This window comes from Dipodomys merriami, unplaced genomic scaffold, assembly GCF_024711535.1.
Source record: "Dipodomys merriami isolate MVZ:Mamm:240054 unplaced genomic scaffold, mDipMer1.0.p SCAF_48, whole genome shotgun sequence".
NCBI classification, from domain to species: Eukaryota; Metazoa; Chordata; class Mammalia; order Rodentia; family Heteromyidae; genus Dipodomys; species Dipodomys merriami.
This window is the reverse complement of record NW_027206046.1, coordinates 8,121,089-8,138,864: the sequence shown is the minus strand read 5'-3', so window position 1 is coordinate 8,138,864 and position 17,776 is coordinate 8,121,089. Positions and strand designations below refer to the sequence as shown.

The 17,776-nt window shown below is 47.7% G+C and overlaps 1 protein-coding gene across 1 annotated transcript in view; it reads right to left on the bottom strand.

The window, feature by feature from the left end:
- Positions 1-2,190: 2,190 nt before the first annotated feature.
- The window catches only part of Aldh1a2 (aldehyde dehydrogenase 1 family member A2), a 59,520-nt gene continuing 43,934 nt past the window's right edge, over positions 2,191-17,776 (bottom strand). Inside the window, exons 8-14 of the mRNA XM_069995326.1 lie at positions 10,783-10,885; positions 8,651-8,835; positions 8,395-8,559; positions 7,614-7,771; positions 6,647-6,721; positions 3,976-4,064; positions 2,191-2,834 (exon numbers count right to left, since the gene is read on the bottom strand). Of these exons, the coding sequence (XP_069851427.1) occupies positions 3,992-4,064; positions 6,647-6,721; positions 7,614-7,771; positions 8,395-8,559; positions 8,651-8,835; positions 10,783-10,885 (759 nt within the window). The 3' untranslated portion in view covers positions 2,191-2,834; positions 3,976-3,991. The remainder of the gene's footprint in view (positions 2,835-3,975; positions 4,065-6,646; positions 6,722-7,613; positions 7,772-8,394; positions 8,560-8,650; positions 8,836-10,782; positions 10,886-17,776) is intronic.

Below are 17,776 nucleotides of genomic sequence, written 5' to 3'. Positions count from 1 at the left end.
GATCTGAAGTTAGGAGACTGAGAGGCTTGCTGCGTGGATGACCCCATCTCCACGTCTGTCCCCAGCCTTTGTCTGACAAGCTTGTCTGCGCAGGCCCAGGCCAATGCTGGGCGGGGACAATGCTTCAGGCTCTGATAGTGTTTGTGGGCATCATACTCCCCTCAGGGACACCAGGGAACATGAGCTAATTGTATGAACAAGGGGCATGTGGATTTGATTCCAGCTTACACAGATCATGTTGTGTGTGAAGAAAGCCAATTTAAGGAACGGACACTGGGGCCTCAGCTGGGCAACAGACTCTCCCTTTGGGTTTGCTGAACTCTGCCAAGCCAAGCGCTATTGGTTCTTGTTCTTTATACCCAGCTCCCTCTGCGGGGTTCTTATGAGTTGTCGCTCTATGTTACCGAACTAGAAGAGCTGGAGAAAGTAGACTCTCAGTTTATAAGTTGGATGAATTTATCTGGAATCAGAAAGAGGTCTTCCCAGGGCCCCCAGAATCCCTGCATTTAGCTGCAATTAGAACAGGGACTGGAGGACTATTATATTTTCCAGCCCACCCAGCCCACAAGTGCCTGAGTTGTTATACTAGTGTGTATGTGTGTTTGTGTATGTGTGTGGTGTGTGCGTGTATGGGGGTCCTGGGGCTTGAATTTCGGGCCTAGTGCTCTCCTTGAGCTTTTCTGCTCCAGGCTTGCACAGTATCCTTTGAGCCACAGCTCCACTTCCAGCTTTTTGGTGCTTAATTGGAGATGAGAGTCTTAGACTCCCCTGCCAGTCTTCCACAGTCCTCAGATCTCAGCCTCCTGAGTAGCTAGGATGACAGGTCTGAACCATCAGTGCCTGGGTAGAGTTGGTATACTTTTAATAATGCCCAGGATAGAAAAAATATGGATCCAAAAGACACGGAAAGCTATGCTGTAAATTAGGCAAGTCAAGCCTATTCAAAAAAGACCACCAAGGAAGTGGCACTGTAGCTCAAGTGGTAGAGCGCTCGCCTTGAGCTGAAGAGCTGAGGGACAGCGCCCAAGCCCAGAGTTCAAGCCCCACGACCGACAAAAAAAAAAAAAAAAAAAAGATCACCAATTTCTCAATGGCAGGAAGGTGTCATATTGCTGGACTAGAATTTGGATGGCAACTGCAAGGATTGCAAGTGGGGGAATGTGCTAGCTCAAAATGTGGGGACACTCCCCAATAACTCACCTCTGAGAAGACAGAGAAAGCCAGTAAGTGATGGCTGACCTTGCAGTTCCTAGTTACAACTGCAAAACATATCCTGTAAGGTTGTCAGTCTTTTTTTGGGGGGGGGGGTCCGGTCGTGGGGCCTAAACTCTGGACCTGGGCACTGTCCCTCAGCTCCTCAGCTCAAGGCTAGAGCTCTACCACTTGAGCCACAGCGCCACTTTCGGGTTTTTTCTTTTTGCTAATGTGGTGCTGAGGAATCGAAACCAGGGCCTCGGGCATGCAAGGCAAGCGCTCTACCACTGAGCCACCTTCCCAGCACCCAGGTTGTCAGCCTTTGACTTCATTTAAATTCAATAGGAACAGAGCTACTGTGCAAAGCCAGGAGTCTCTCAAACTTGAGTCATACTGCCCAGGGCATTGACAACAGGCCTGGCCAACTCTACATTTCAGTCTCCATCACGCACTTTGAATGACATCTGTCAATCGAAGTGCATCCATGGAGTTAAATTTGCCACACAAAACTGGATGCATATGGATTTTTAAATGATGCAAACAAACAGGGTTTGCATTGACCTGGTTGCCTTCTACTAGAACATACCCCCTAACCTGGGCGCTGGTGGCTCACGCCTGTAATCCTAACTACATGGGAAGCTGAGATCTGAGGACTGAAGGTTAGAAGCCAGTCTGTGCAAGAAAGCGCATGAGAATCTGTATCTCCAATTAACCATCACTGAGCTGGAAGTAGAGCTCTGGCTCAAGTGGTAGAGCACTAGCCTTGAGAAATACAAGTTCAGGGAAAGCATCTAAGCCTTGAGTTCAAGCCCCAGGACCAGCGTGCACAAGCACGCGCACACACACACACACACACACACACACACACACACACACACACACACACACACACACACACACACACACACACACACACCCTCCAGCAACCCAGCACGGCACCCAACAGTACTCTGTGTGACACAGACTTAACAAACACAGTCCAGTACTCCAAAGGGGTACACAATATAAATGCTTTATTGCTAGCACAGAGGTTTCTTTTGAAGTAAATTAAAAGAAATAAATCTTCATTTTTCACATTGTATACTGTAGTTCAAAGTAACTAGTTGGTTAGTGGTGGGTGCACTCGGCCGCGCTAAAGAAGGAGCGCGTACATCCAAAGCCATGGGCTGCCTGGTGCACTGTCGTGTGTAGAGAACGGGGGAGGGGGTGAGGGGGAGGGGGCGGAGTCCTTTAAAACACGGTGGATAAACACGGGTTATAAATAGCAAACCAGTATGGTTAGAAAGCAGGAAACCATTAAATACAGAAGGCTATACATATGTATATATCTATGTCGCCCCGATTCCACATACTGGAGGTTACCTTAGGTCTTTTTTTAAATAGCTGATCTTCATCTAGATTAGGGACTGGCATGGAAGTGGCAGGTGGAGAGAGAAGAAGGGGAGGATGCTAATGCTGCCCACACCAAACTAGGGGGTTTACTGGAAAGCGGAGGCGTGAGGCTGGGAAGGAAGGGAGACATCTTGGTTCACACCTCTCCCGCCGCTGAAGCTCACTTGTTGAGGCAAGCACGTGCATGGATGAGGCCCTGTTTGTGACACGGCTCTGCTGACACATGCCATTCATGGCACACTGCAACCCTGCAAGCGCAGAAGGAAATCCACAGGCTTGGCCAGGTTGCCCAAGGTCACTGGGAAGGACTGAGGGTACGGGATTTGGGCATGCTGGGCGGGAACTGCACCACAGGGTTGGAAACGGCAGGTGCAGAGGAAGGCGTAGAAATAACGCCAGACATAATCCACTTAAGAATTGTCAGCCAGCACTGGAAGCTGGGTGATTTCTGCAGGGCATCCGGGCTCCCCAGTTTCTCAAAGCTACTTAAAGATTATTTGGAGGGGGAGAGGGGGTGATTTGCAGAGAAGCTCTGGGAAAGATCCATCTATGAAAAACAAGGTCTATGGTCTTTGCTTTATTCTAGAATAACCAAGAAAGGGTAGAAAGGGTAACACACACACACACACACACACACACACACACACACACACACACACACACACACACACACACACACACACACACACACACACACACACACACACACACACACAGAGCAAAGCTCAGAAGCTGTGAACGCTGCCTGATGACCTCTCATCTCCATCATCACCATCTTTCCCTCGTGTTATTTACGGGCAAGAGAAAACCAGGCCAGCTCAGGACGGGCCCAAGTTCTGACTGCTTCGGATGTCTGCAGGGTACCAGCTCCTGGCAGTTTTTGTCTGGTCTGGCTCTAACTAAAAACCATCGCATGTTTTGCTTTGAAGCAATGGATAACATGAAATGGTAATTTGGCTGCAAAACCTTGGAAAATTGTTCCCGGCCCAAACATCTGCCCCAAATGAGCTCAGGGCGAGAGGGAGGGCTGGTGAGCTGGGGGAGGGGGGGGAGTGGAAGGGAATCTTCAGTCCAAAGCCCCCTTTCCTTCTCTATCCGAAGTGTCAAAGGGTGTAGCTCTCTTCTCTGTCCTGGGTGGCCCTGAAGATACTTTCTCCCCTCCCCTCCCCCCACCCCCAGCATCTGGTGTCATTAAGGTGAATCCTTCCAGAATGACAGAATCCCTGCCCAGCTGCTTTGCTGCAGGGTGCTAGATTCTGCCTGCTCTAGAACACCATTTCAATCTCAATAGAAAGGCCAGGGCTCCACATGTGTTCCTGAGAACCTGGGCCCTACTGGGGGGGGGGGGGGGAGGGGGAAAGCAGAGGGAGCCGTGTGGGCCGCCTTCACCTTCTCCTCGGCTTGCTTATGAGTTCTTCTGGGGGATCTTCACCGTCACCGTCTTCACTTCCGAGTACTCTCGCAAGCCAAACTCACCCCTGAAACACAGATGTGTGCAGTCAGACACCAAGGCCCACACGCCCGCGCCTCGGTGGGGCCTAGTGCTCCTGGGTAGAAGGTAGAGTCCATTACCTGTGACTAGCAGCAGCTACTGGAGCTTTCCTACAACAAGACTGAGTGAGTGGATGCACAGCCTGGCCTTCTCCCTAAGAAGCATTTAGGACCCATTCCTAAAGTTGAGAGGTGAATTGCCTTCCTATGCCAACAGCCCAGCTGCTCTGAGAGCCAAGTCAGATGATCCAATGCGCTGTCCCAAGCACTGTGGCCGCAGGAAGCCAGGTCCCATATCTGCAAATACCTGGGCCATGTTACCACCTGCAGGCATGGTTCATTAGGACGGAGCCTGCTGTCCACCTCGTGGAACCCAGCTCCTGCGTGTGCAGACCTGGGAGATCTCTCCTGATGGATTGCCTGACTACAGCTGCTCGCTTCAACTGAGAGCAAAGGCTGAGGCGAAGCCAGACTCCCCTCCGTCTGGTAGCCTCAATTCTTCATTCCTTAGATTTCATAAATGGGAAGCAGACGCGGTCTGCAGTGCGTTACACCCACTGTCTTGAAGACGCACAGTCCATGGCCCCACAGCCAGGGGGGGAAAGGTACAGGAAGTATAACTGACTAAAATGAACCAGAAATGGTTAGTCAACTTTCTTCCTCCAGAGTCTCCTTTCCCCACGTCCCCTGTGAAACTTGGTTATGATCCAAGACTGTCATTCATTTGGCCAAGGAGCATGTGCTGAGAGCCATTTCTATGGAGTGGTGCTGTGCGGGGCTCTGGATGAGGAACTTGGTCTTGCAGGTAGTTGGGACAGAGAGAGAAAACAGAAGTGGGGTCAGTCTCTAGACAGGACAGGAGAGAACCAGCCCCCTACAGCCTCTCCAGGAGCAAAAGGGCTGGAAGGTAGCAAAGCCCTGATCTTTTCTATTCTCTCATTTTTTTTTTTTTTGGTCAGTCATGGGGCTTGAACTCAGGGCCTGGACACTGTCCCTGAGCTCTTTTGCTCAAGGCTAGTGCTCCACCACTTGAGCCACAGCACTACTTTCAGTTTGGAGGTGGTTAATTGGAGATAAGAGTCTCATGGACTTTCCTTCCCAACTGCCCCCTTCTCCCAGGTCCACCCCGCTGTCACTCTGTCTCCACTGGGGAAAAAAGAAAAGAATATTAGGGACTGAGTACGAAAGAACTAGGAATGGCCAGTTCCTGTGCCAGGATCCCTGCGAAGGGGAAGAGCTCCTGAGACCGGGCACGTAAGGGAGACAGAGGACTCCACGCAGGACTAGAACTCAGGTGGCTTTGTGAGCAGCAACTCTGAGCACCGCGGGGCACCAGAGCTGTTGGTGCTGCCAGGACACGGGAGGGGCCTGGGCAGCTTGCTGTTCTCGGTCTGGGTCATTCCACGCAGAGGAATGAGAAGAGGGAAGGGGAAGCCATCTTCTCGTGACAGGGCGCCCTCGTTAGCTTGGTCCCAGCCTTGAGTGTCTTTACTGCCGGCTCAGCTGTGGCTCTGGCTCTCTCTGGACTGTCTTCCTGCCTTAGGGCAGTTCTGAACGTGCCTCCTCACCCAGGCCACCGCCACGTGCTTCCGCCAGAAGTGAGGTCGCTACCATCCCCAAGCTCATTCCCTGGCTTGTGCGCGTTCTTGGAGGGGACTTTGGACCACGCTTCCCTCCTACTCCCATCTCCAACCCGGCCGTGAGGTTGTGAAGGAGTCTGTGGAGTCATGAACCCTGTGGTGTGGGACCCCGAGTCCTAGGGGGTTCCATGTGGCAGCCTGCTGGTCTGGGGTGATCTCCTCCCAGAAGCCCGGGCAGAGATAGATGCCCTCAGTGGGCTCAAAGACAGAAGAGGCCGGCCAGGTGTGGTGGCTCATACCTGTAGTCCCAGCTACTCGGGTGGGGGGGAGGGGGGGGACTGAGATCTGAGGACGATGGCTCGAAGCTAGCCTGGGCAGCAAAGTCTGTAAGACTCTTATCTCTAGTTAACCACCAAAAAGCTGGAAGTGGAGCTGTGACTCAAGTGGTAGTGCTAGCCTTGAGCATAAAAAGCCCAGGGACAGTGCCCAGGCCCTGAGTTCAAGCCCCAGGACAAGTCACCCCTGCCCTCTGGTGTACCAGACACCTCCTGGGTGCCAGTTCCTGACCCTCCGCACACAGAGCTAGTGCCAAAGGATGTCGCTTGAGTGTGGTTTCTTGACCCTCCTGTCACCGAAGGTGACAGAATCCATTTACTTAACAAGACTCTAAGTGTCTTTGTGAGCTGCCGGCTCCCCTCACAGACCACATGCAATGCTGTGTGCATAGGTTATGCTCAATACAAAAGTGGAATCGCAGCAGGTTAGTGTTTCTCTATTCCCTTGTCACAAAGGGAGTTGTGTCTCAGTCATTTTCGTCCAGGTAACACCTAACCTACGATCGGATATGCTCAACCACATGTTAGTCTAGTGAGTGGAGGGGGATGTAAGGTTAGTGAATGGATGGGGGTATAAGGGAGTTAAGCTGTGCTGTGAGCGGTGGTATTCATTGTTGCTATTTCTCTGCCAGCATCAGCAACTTTCACACTTACATTTCTCTCCCATTTCCAGACATCTTGAACCCTCCAAAGGGGCTCTGGGCATTTAAGGCGTTGTAACAATTGATCCTGCAGTGAGAAAACAAAACTGTGAGATGGCATGAATTCTACCTGCACAGAAATCATCATTGTCACGATATACTTTCAAAGGTGATTTTTTTAATGTTTTATCTTTCCAAATGAAAAAAAAAATTCTAATTTACAGTTCATTTCAGCTTCCTGATCTAGCATGCAAGATGTGTAAACCTTTCCCCCTTCTCTATTTAACAGTCCTGGGGCTTGAACTCAGGGCCTAGGTGCTGACCCTGAGCTTCTTTTCTTGAAAGCTAGTGCTCTACCACGTGAGCCACAGATCCATTTCTGGACTTTCCTGCTGGTTAGAGATGAGACTTTAAATTGTCTTGTCCAGGCTGGCTTTGAACCACCATCATCAGACCTCAGCCTCCTGAGAAGCTAGGATTACAGATGTGAACCACCAGCACCTGGTCTGTCTGTTTTACCCTGGTCACTGAGAAGTACAAGGCCCTGTAATATTTTGTATGTGGGTTTCTCTCAAAGGTCCATGTGCTGAAGGAATGGTCCCCAGTGTGGCGATGTTTGGCAGGTGGGAGGCCCTCTGGTTACTGGGGGAGTGGCACTCATAAGGAATGCAACCCATGAGTTCTTGTGGGCGTAAGCAGTCCTGAGCACAATCCCAGCCCCTGAGTTTTCCTCTCTGGCTTCCTTCTTGGCAATGTGTGAAATCTCTCCTTCCACAGGTATTGCTACCTTAGGCCAGGAGGATTCTCTTACCAGAGTCTCTATTATGCTGGGTGGACTGTCAGCCTCCAGAACTGTGGGGCAAAGTAAACCTTTAAAAAAAAAAAGTCTGCCTCGGGCATTTCATGATAATAAAGAAAAATGAACAAATACAGGCCTGTATACCATGCATGGAATCTGCAAGGGCCAGAACAGAGCTTACCAGACAGTCCCGGCTTGCATGGCAGAAGAGACAGTCAGGGCCTTGTTGATGTCGTTAGTAAACACAGCTGCCACCAGTCCAAAGTCCGAGTTATTGGCTCTTTCGATGACCTCATCCATGGTCTTAAACCTCAGAATTTCCTGCACGGGACCAAAGATCTGCAACAAACAGTCTGACTTAAGGCAATGGTGGTGGTGCTGGTATCCTTCCTTTGCCTGCCGAGAGTCTCCTCATTTTAACACGTGTTTGCTCTGCCTTGATTGTTTACCTGATATTTAACTTCAGCAGCGCACACCTCTAAACTATCTCCAATTTTTCCAGAATCAGGTCTGTGGGAGTTTACCTGTTTGACTCCCTGCCCACCTCCCCCCTGCTCCCCGACATCACTGGTGGCTGACCTGTCCCCGGTTCTCGCCTGAAGACCCTTGAAGGTTTCCTCTTTTCTTCCCGAACCAGCTGAGTGACCATATTGGGGGGGGGGAGGTGTAGGGGGGTGGGGGGAACTGAACTAATGCCAGTGTGTTATTGACACCAGGACTTGCTATTATAATTTTTCTGTTGGCTAATGATAATCACAGTCTCCTTCTGGTCTTAGAACTGTGATTTCTGCAGCTATTTATTTAATAATAATAATAATAGTTATTATTATTATTATTATATTATTGTGGAATGTATGAATGTAAGATACCAAATGCTGAAACTCTAAGACCATCCCCTAGAAATTCCCTGGAAACCACCTCAAGAGAAGATGTGGGTGTGGCGAGCCCGCCATGTTGGCTACCTCTTCCTTGGCGATGCGCATGTCGTCCGTGACGTTGGAGAACACGGTGGGCTCAATGAAGAAGCCCTTTCGGCCCAGGCCTTTGCCTCCGCACTCCAGCTTGGCCCCCTCGGCCACACCGCTTTGGATGAGGTCCAGGATCTTGTTGTACTGTTTCTTATCAATCTACCAGAGGAGAAACATCTGGTTGGGTCCCACTAAGTGTCTGTAACCAGCTGGAGCTAAGGGAGCAAAGGAATGATCGCGAATGCTCTACCTGAGGGCCCTGCTCCGTGGTGGGGTCAAAGGGACTCCCCACAATGCGCCTCTTGGCCCGCTCCACGCTTCTCCTCACAAACTCCTCGTAGATGGACTCCTCCACAAAGATGCGGGAGCCTGCGGTGCAGCACTGGCCTTGGTTGAAGAACACACCCTGGTGAGCCTGCTCCACGGCGTAGTCCACTGCAAGAGGAGACCACCAAGTTCTCAGCACTGCCCTGACTGTGGAGGGGCATGGGTGGTGGAGGGGCCTTCCTCCTATCTCCAGAGCCCCAGAGAAAAGAACCTGCGGATTGAGTCCTTAGCACCAAGAGCTTTGGATAGAGAACAAAATCTAGCTGAGTGCTAGCTAGACCCTGACATCATTTGCCATGTTACTCACTTGGAGTCCCTTTCTTATTCTGGGACCAGAGGAACTGGCCCATGTTCTCTGTAGAAATCACAAACCACCCTGTGTAGAAGGGATAGGGAGAAAACATCAAGGGTGAATATGGTTGAGTGAAAGGATGGAGACCAAGGGTCAAGGTAGGGGCCACCACACTTGGCTGTGGCCATATGGGAATATAAAGCTCAGCACTCACCAGATCTTTCTAATTTTTCAGGAAAACCAGAGCCCATTGCTGCTTTTGTTCTTTTAGGTAAGGTGTAATGTTTACACAAGTCAATTTGTGCATATTCTGTGTTTTGCCTGTGACCGCCAATCACAGCCCTTGAATCTGTAGGGTCTGATGGGTATATGTGTCATTAGCATTTGGGTGATTAATTGTAACAGCAGCAGATCTCCTTGAAGAAACTAAATTGCCTCTATGTTGGTATCAAATGGACAGCATCAGCGGGTAGTTCCTTCATTTTCAAGTTCCTGTCTTACAGTTTGGCTGCATCTGATGGGTGCTAATGACGAATGACTGACTGAACCAATGGCGTGACCCTGGAGAGTGCCCACCTTACAAGGGATGAGTATAAGAGTTCTAATCTTAGGTGGGCATTGGTGGTGCATGACTCTAATCCTAGCTCCTCGTGGTTTGAAGCCAGCCCAGACAGGGAAGTCCATGAGACTCTTATCGCCAATATACTGCCAAAATGCCAGAAGTGGAGTTGTGGCTCAAGTGGTAGTATGCTAGCCTTGAGAATAAAAAAAAAAAAGCTCAAGGACCAGAGCCCAGGCCCTGAGCTCAAGCCCCAGAACTAGAAACCAATAAATAAAAAATAAAATTAAAAAGAGAGGGAAAAAGAAAAGAGTTTTGAGCATGTCAACCCATACAAAGCTCAAGTGGAACTCTGCAGGTTCCAAGCTGGAGATGCCACCCATGTCACCTTCTTTTTCCTTTTCTTGATCCTCAAGTGGCGGACATAAGGAAGACAGGGAATATGTGAGGAGCTTTGGGGATTTTCTTTACTGGAGAGCTTTCTCAGGCAGAGGACCAGCACCAGGCAACATGGCTGAAGTGGTCTTTCCACAAGGCTTCCAGGGTAACTGTTCTAAGTCTCTGAAAAGTTCTCCTGGAAAAGTCTATTTACCCGGAACCACCCAAGTGAGCTGTCATCCTAGCTGAAAATCTTGGAAGCAGCAGAAAGGAGCTAGAATGACTAACCGGGGAAAGCTTTATGGACGTGGTGAAGTAGAATGAATTCTGAGTGATCTGCCAGCTGCCAAGGCCAGTTAGAGAAGTCTTAGCTTTCTTGAATCTGGGCAGAGAAGCTATAACGCAGGTGTTCAGAAGCTTAGAACATTGCTCTCTCCATTCCTGGCAAGCCTTCCCGCCTTCCCTTCAACTCTCTCTTACATCACAGTCAAGATGGCTCAGTGTCCAGAAAACAAACTGTTCAGAAATCAACTGGTGGGAAGGTTGAAAGGGGTGACCCTGATTTATGCATGCGTTGATAAATGCACTGCATTCATAAACTGCTTTGTTGAATGGCAACGCCTTAATAAAAAAATACTTAAAAAGAAATCAACTGGAAAGTGCTATTTCTCTTCAGTTAGGCTATTTTCTCCTGAGAAGGCTTTCTTGATGTCCCTTAGCTTCAAAGCGCTTTTTTCCTTATGGTTTCTCAAGAAGGGGTGCATACAAGAAAAGGGCGCTGCAGGGTATGGGGCTGGGACTTGCATGGGCCCTGTGGTTGACTTACGATCTGCATCTGCAAAAATGATATTGGGGCTTTTCCCTCCAAGTTCCAGAGTCACTCTCTTCAAGTTACTTCTTCCAGCTGCTTCTTGGATAAGCTTTCCAACCTGTAAAGGAAAGAGATGGAAGGGGAGGGAAATGACAACACCTTGGAGCTGAGGCAATCAGTAGCTAAAGCCAGCTCGGAGCAATAATAAGGACACTGAGGGGCAGAGGACCAAGTGAAGGACCCTGCGATACCTTCTCTGGTCAACGTGGGTAGACAAGGTGTAAGGCAGTTGGATGCAGTTGGTGCCCGTGAGGGAGGACTGTGTTCACTTCATCGTGAAAAGTACATGAGAGTCGGGTGCTGGTGGCTCACGCCTGTAATCCTAGCTACTAAGGAGGCTGAGATCTGAGGATCTCGGTTCAAAGCCAGCCCAGGCAGGAAAGTCCATGAGACTCCTATCTCCAATAAACTGGAAGTGGCGCTGTGGTTCAAGTAGTAGAGCACACTAGGCTTGAGCTGAAGAGCTGAGGGACAGCACCCAGGCCCAGAGTTCAAGCCCCACAACCAACCAAAGAGGGGAGGGGGGGAAGGTACAAGAGAAAGTGACTTCTCTAGAGTCAATACTGATGGGGTCGGAAGCATGGCTCAGGTAGTAGAGCCCCCAGCCAATGATCAAAAACATCAGATACCTAGCCAAGAAAGAAAGAAAGAAAGAAAGAAAGAAAGAAAGAAAGAAAGAAAGAAAGAAAGAAAGAAAGAAAGAAAGAAAGAAAGAAAGAAAGAAAGAAAGAAAGAAAGAAAGAAAGAAAGAAAAAAAGAAGAGGAAGGAAGGAAGGAAGGAAGGAAGGAAGGAAGGGAAAGAAAGAAAGGAAGGAAGGAAAGAAAGAAAGAAAGAAAGAAAGAAAGAGAGAAAGAAAGAAAGAAAAAAGAAGGAAAGAAAGAAGAAAAGAAAAGCAATCCTGAACAATTTCTCTAAAGATAAATGGCAAAGCAGAGGTGACTCAAGATTTCCACCACTAAATAGTGCCCTTTGAGGCTCTGGCCTGCAGAAAATAAAAGGCATTTGGCTCCACTTGAAAGACATGATGAAGGTAAAACAAATTGTTCAAGTTTCTCCAAAAATGCCAGGTGTGGTTTTCAATTGCATGGTCTGAAAACCTCTCGGAAGTAGCGAGTTGCTCATTTTAGACAAGAGCAGATGTAAGTTAGCAGTTCATGAAAATTACCAGGTTACCCAGTTGGCCAATGGCAAAATGCATTAGACTCCTTACAGGTAACCCTAGGACACAGGCCTGGGATCACTCCCTTCCCCTTTCCTTGATTCCTGAATTCTGTCCTCCTTTCTGCCCTGCTTTGTATATCTGCTGAGCGTCTAGTATGGGCCTCATAACATCAAATCTTATTCCTGCTCGAAACAAAGTGGGAAAGAAAAAGGAAGAACCATTTGTGTTTATAAATTGTCAGCTATAAAATCTATCTTATGCCTTCAGATTTACATTTCAGAAACAAGCAACACCAAGGAGAAATCAGGGTTTTCACATGTTGTGAGAGGCTGGGTACATTTTTCTTAGCTCTTCTCCTCCACGTGCATCACATGATTTTATTGGTTCACTGTTTTAGTTTTGGGTTTTGGATATTTTTTTTTTTTTGGCTACTAGAAATGTCCAGTAATTCGTTTCCTGGCTACAGTTAACTACACAAAAGTTTCACTCAATCTATGATCATCTGAGAAGACTTCCTGAGAATTTTTTTTTCCTGTGTCCAGCTTTGCCATCCTTTCCTTCGACAACTAAATGGATGCTGAGCACTGCAAGATAAACCTCAGATGAAGGCCTTTTCCCTTCAGACTGGAGGGGGTCACGTGAAGGCTTGCCTCACAAGAGCTGGCTGTGTGAGCCAGGGGAGAACCACTTCCACCTGCAGTGGCCTCAGGACAGAACATTCCCGAAATCCCCAGTCTTCACCAATCTCCCTCATTCAACATTTTCACAGGCCCACAATGCAACCAGGTGTGATGCTGGACTTAGTCCCTAAGCAACAAGAAATCATAGCTAGGATGCCTGTGTAAACCTAGCAAGTGCTCAACAGTATGGCTGGCTTTACATTTCATTTAGGGGGAAAAAAAAAAAAAGAAATCTGTGTCTAATTTAAGATCAGATCCAGATTGTAGCTCTGTAGTATATTTACTATGGAGAGAGTCAGACCCTCCCATCCTTACCTACAGAAGTGGATGAGGGGAGGCATAGACTCCATTAATACCAGGGCTAGGGTCATATGCCTTCCTAAGTTTCTAGGCCTAACTCTCTTTGGAAAATATATTATTCCTGTTTATGTCTCCGCCCTGAGAATGGTTAAGTGACCCTAACAGAAAGTGTTTGAGAGGGAAAAGTGAAATAGATGTAACTCGTAAGCAGCGCTCTCTGTCTGTCTCTGTCTCTCTCTGCCTCTCTCTGTCTCTGTCTCTCTGTCTGTCTGTCTGTCTGTCTCTCTTTCACACACACACACACACACCCCCAACAAGTATTCAGTGAGAACTGGTTCTCACATGCTTCATTACAAAACCCAGTAGTTTCTATGCAAACCAAACTACAGCAGCACTTAGACACTTCCAGTGCAAAGGATTCCAAATCCACACTCCACAGGATTAGAAAATGTAAGGAAGAATGTCCTGAAAACATGCAACATACAACACATGCCTGAAAACAATAAACTCTTGGTAATTGGGAAAGTTTGGGTGTGGTTCCTTGGGGATATGAGCTAGACTGGCCATATTTCACCTTTCTTTGCATGAGTGCTTGGTGAGATAAAGGAGACTTCAAGGTCAAGCTGGTAGGGACAAGCTTCATTTCTATAGTAAGGAACTAAATGAGGCGGCTTGTAAGCTAAAATAAATAACTATACAGTTGGAAAAACTCCATCCTGTCTGTGGCATGAACACAGACAATAAGCTGACGGCATAGAGACCCAATCTGAATTCATTATTCTTCTATTTTTTTTTTCCTATAAAAGAAGGTTTCAAAGAGCCAAGCGCTGGTGGCTCATCTCTGTAATCCTAGCTACTCAGGAGGCTGAGACCTGAGGATCACTGGTTGGAAGCCAGTTGGAGCCAACTTGTAAGTCTGCGAGACTCATTTCCAAATAACCACCCAAAAAACTGAAGTAGTGCCATGGCTCAAGTGGTAGGGCACCATCCTTGACTGAAAAAGCTAAGCAAGATCACAAAGTCTTGGGTTCAAGCTCAAGTACTGGCACACACACATACACTCCCAACCCTTGTGCTCATGTGTGCGTGCGTGCGCGCACACACGCACACACACACACACACACACACACACACACACACACACACACACACACACACACACAGGCTTCCTAATGTGCTCCTATGATTTCTCCCCTCTCATCACTGACAGCTTGATGATGATGATTCTAGTTTGGCCCACCGGGGGTCAGAAGACCCCCATGCACTGCAAACTCTGGCTTAGTTCCTAGTGAATATTGAAAATTCTAGAAAGCCACTTCATCTTCCCTGGGGCTCAGCTTCTTCATGTGCAGAGTGAAGGGCCCCAAGCAGCTGCTCATCTGTTAGTACTTGGACGAACTGGAAAAGTTATGAAGGACAGGTGGGGGTTAGGGGTGGAATCTCCCAGACCCCAGCTCGCTCTGAGAGCCAGTCTACCATCTTGTGCTTGACTTGCCTCGCGGAGCAGAGCTATCTTTTTCTCAAGGAGCACCGCAGCTGCTTGGAATTGTAGAGCGCTTGCTCTGTTTTTAGTTTCCCCACAGCTCGTTATGAAAGAAGTAAATGATAGCAGTTCCTTAAACTCTGCACTCCCTGCAGAGATCCAGCTCGCTCGGTGCACCCCCAAACAGGCAAGCCTGGTGCACTGGGGGGGCTCCCCCACACATCTGAAACGGGGCTAATTCTCAGCAGGAATGTTGGCACCGACCAACTCTGCCTCCCATCCTCGTTTGAAAAGGCTTCAAGATTGATATCTAGAGTGTCCTTGGAAGGGCCCCAGTGTGCCCAGACCATGTGGGAGAGCAGGCCTAAGCAGTGCAGGGGGAAAGTAATTTGGATCTTTGCAAGGAAAATAATTTGTTATACAAGACAAAACAGAACACAAAAGGCTTTTCATGCCTTCTTTATTCAAGGCAGGTGGCTCTCTTAGTAAAGTTACTGAAAAGTATGGAGGAAAAAAAAACCATTTTTTTTTCCTGTTTATTAAGTAGGGGCCCAAATAAGAATGGATTCCTTCTCAGAGATATGATGCCCTTTTAGAGACAAGAACATAAATCTCTCCTGGAGATCTCAGTGCGCGGGCTGAAATGACTGCTTTGTGCAGGTTCTTTCTATTTCTGAAGCTAAACCCCAAATTGAAGGCGTCTAAGTGTCTTCCCTCCCCTTTCTTCATTTTTAGCGTTGTGTTGGTTGGTTCCAACAGAGATGGAAATTCAAACAGGTAATTCTTGTCTTTCTGAAACATTTCCAGAAAGAGGCCAAATCATCCTGGTTCAGATTCTTTACCCCCCCCCCCCATTGGAGATTCAGACTCGAACTCACTGTCTGAAGCTTTATGATCATTGGCAGGCACTCTACTACCTGAACCACACCTCCAAGCCCTGCTCAAATTCTCACACTAGAATGCAACAGGACTTCTATGTAGTAAGAGCAACCTCCAAACGTCATCTGGAAAACTCAGATCATGAGCACCAATCTGGTACTTGGGGCTTGAACTCGAGTTCTTGAGTTCTTGCTTAGCTTTTATGGCTCAAGGTTGGCACTCACCAGTTGAGCCACAGCTTTTTGGTAGCTAACTGGAGGTAAGAGTCTTATGGACATTTCTGCCTGGGCTGACTTCAAACCGCAATCTTCAGATCTCAGCTTCCTGAGTTAGCTGGGATTCCAGGTATCAGCCACCAGTAGCTGGTTGAACATCCATCTAAGTACTAAGTATGTTTTCAGCCTTTTTCCACACTACTGCCACTGCCAGGCACACCCACCGCTCCAACCTCCCAAAACCATGTGCCTTTCCTCGAGTAGTCTCTGTAGCTTCTTCTCCTTCTTTCAGACCTTTCTCTCCACACCTCCTTTGAGATGCTAGCTTTTCTCCTTTCCAGATTCTGGCTCATTTTAACTAGGTTGAGCTGTGCCCGTACCTCATGCCCTGTACTGGCTTTTTGGCTGTGAATCTTCATCACTAGACTGATTTGCTAACAAAAACACTTCATCAGATATTTTTTTTGGGGGGGGGAGGCAGTATGGAATTTGAACTCAGGGCTTTATGCTTGCTACTAAATGCTCTACCTCTAAGCTATGTTTGCAACCCTGGTTGTTTTGCATTAGTTATTTTGAGATAGGGTCTCCCTTTGTGCCTGGGACCACACCTGGATCATGATCCACCTTTTTAGCTGGCATGGTTAAGTACATGCTACCATACCCAGTTTCTTCTATTGAAATGTAACTAAGCTCCCACCAATCTCAAACTCTCACACAGCAAGAATGACAGGCATAGACTGCCATATCTAGCTATCTAGCAAACTTTGCTGCCTTGGTGGGCCTCAAGCCATGATCCTCCTATTCTCAGCCTCCTAACTAGATAAAAGTATAGGCATGAGCCACTAATGCCTGACTTCTGGTTTCTTTGTATATGCATTTGTACAAGAGAAGATTTCAATAATGCTTGCCAAGTCAGTGAGCCAGAGCAAGACAGCTGCTCTTCAGGTCTCTGGAAATGAAGGCAGCAGAGGGGAGAGAACATAGCATATCCATCCCTGGCATGGTTTTGTTGCAGTAAGTAGGAAAGTCCTGAGTTTTTCTCTTCTTTATCTTTGGCTTTAATTGGAGCACTGGGTGTACAATGGAATTCCAAGAGACTTAAACACTTTGTTGTTGTTGTTGTTGTTTGGACTCTACTTTCAGAGATCCTCATCAGCTCAGTCCTGAGTGGTTATTTCTCCAAAAGTTCCCAAGAATATTCAAATATGATGCTAGGGTTATGAACCAGGATGAAAAAAAAAAGAGGCATTTGTCACATACTCCTCTATTTAACCAACTTCATCCCTGGCTTCATTCTTTATCACTGACTGCACATCTCCTAGTGCGGGCTACTTGTTCTAACCAACACCTGAATTTTCACCACAATCCTAAGAGGCAAGAATTTGGGGGAAGAAATAAAAACCCAAACACAAACCCAAACCAGTCACCAGTTGTTCCTGTCTGTAATCCTAGCTACTCAGGAGGATGAGATCTGAGGATCGTGGTTCACAGGTAGTCCGGGGAAGGAAATTCCTCAGTATCTCTGTTTTTAAGGGGGGGGAAAAAAAAAGGGAAAGAGAGCTTCGAATTTGAAGTGTGTACATCTATAAAGTTCCATCCCATGAAACTGGGATTTGTTAGCTGGCTCATTTATGGGTTCCATAACTTTAGCAAAGGGCTGACACTGTAGCAAGCCACTTCCCCCGCCCTCCAAGAGAAGCAGGCTTGCGTCAGGCGCCATGACACGCATCTCGCTGAGGCAAGGAAAGCAGAGCGCCCCTGGGACAATTAGGCTCCGTGATGACACAGCTGCTCGCTGCAAACATTTTCTTGGCATGAATCAACCCGGCCCCTCCTGTCGTTTGCTTTGATGGTCTCTCCTACTATCTTGTTGACTAATGGTGAGATCATGGTTTGTTCATCTAACTGAATAAAATAAATAAATAAATAAAACACTGTAACCCCAGCGTTAAATACAAACGGTGTCCCTGTACTTTATGGAGGTTGTTTATTGATCCTGTGTTTATTAAGAGCCCTTTCGTAGCCACTTATTAAATATTTATATGTATCGTTGGTGTATGTAGCTGCAATCAGGAGAAGTTAATCCTATCTTTAATCTTAGTGACTTTGTTTGCTTTCTGAAGACCTTTGGCTAAAGTAAAATGGAAAGCAGCTACCTCGGAGCAGCTTCTTAGCCAGGCATTCTGAGAAGTACCAATAGCTTTCCTCTCTCCCGAGTAACCAAACCAG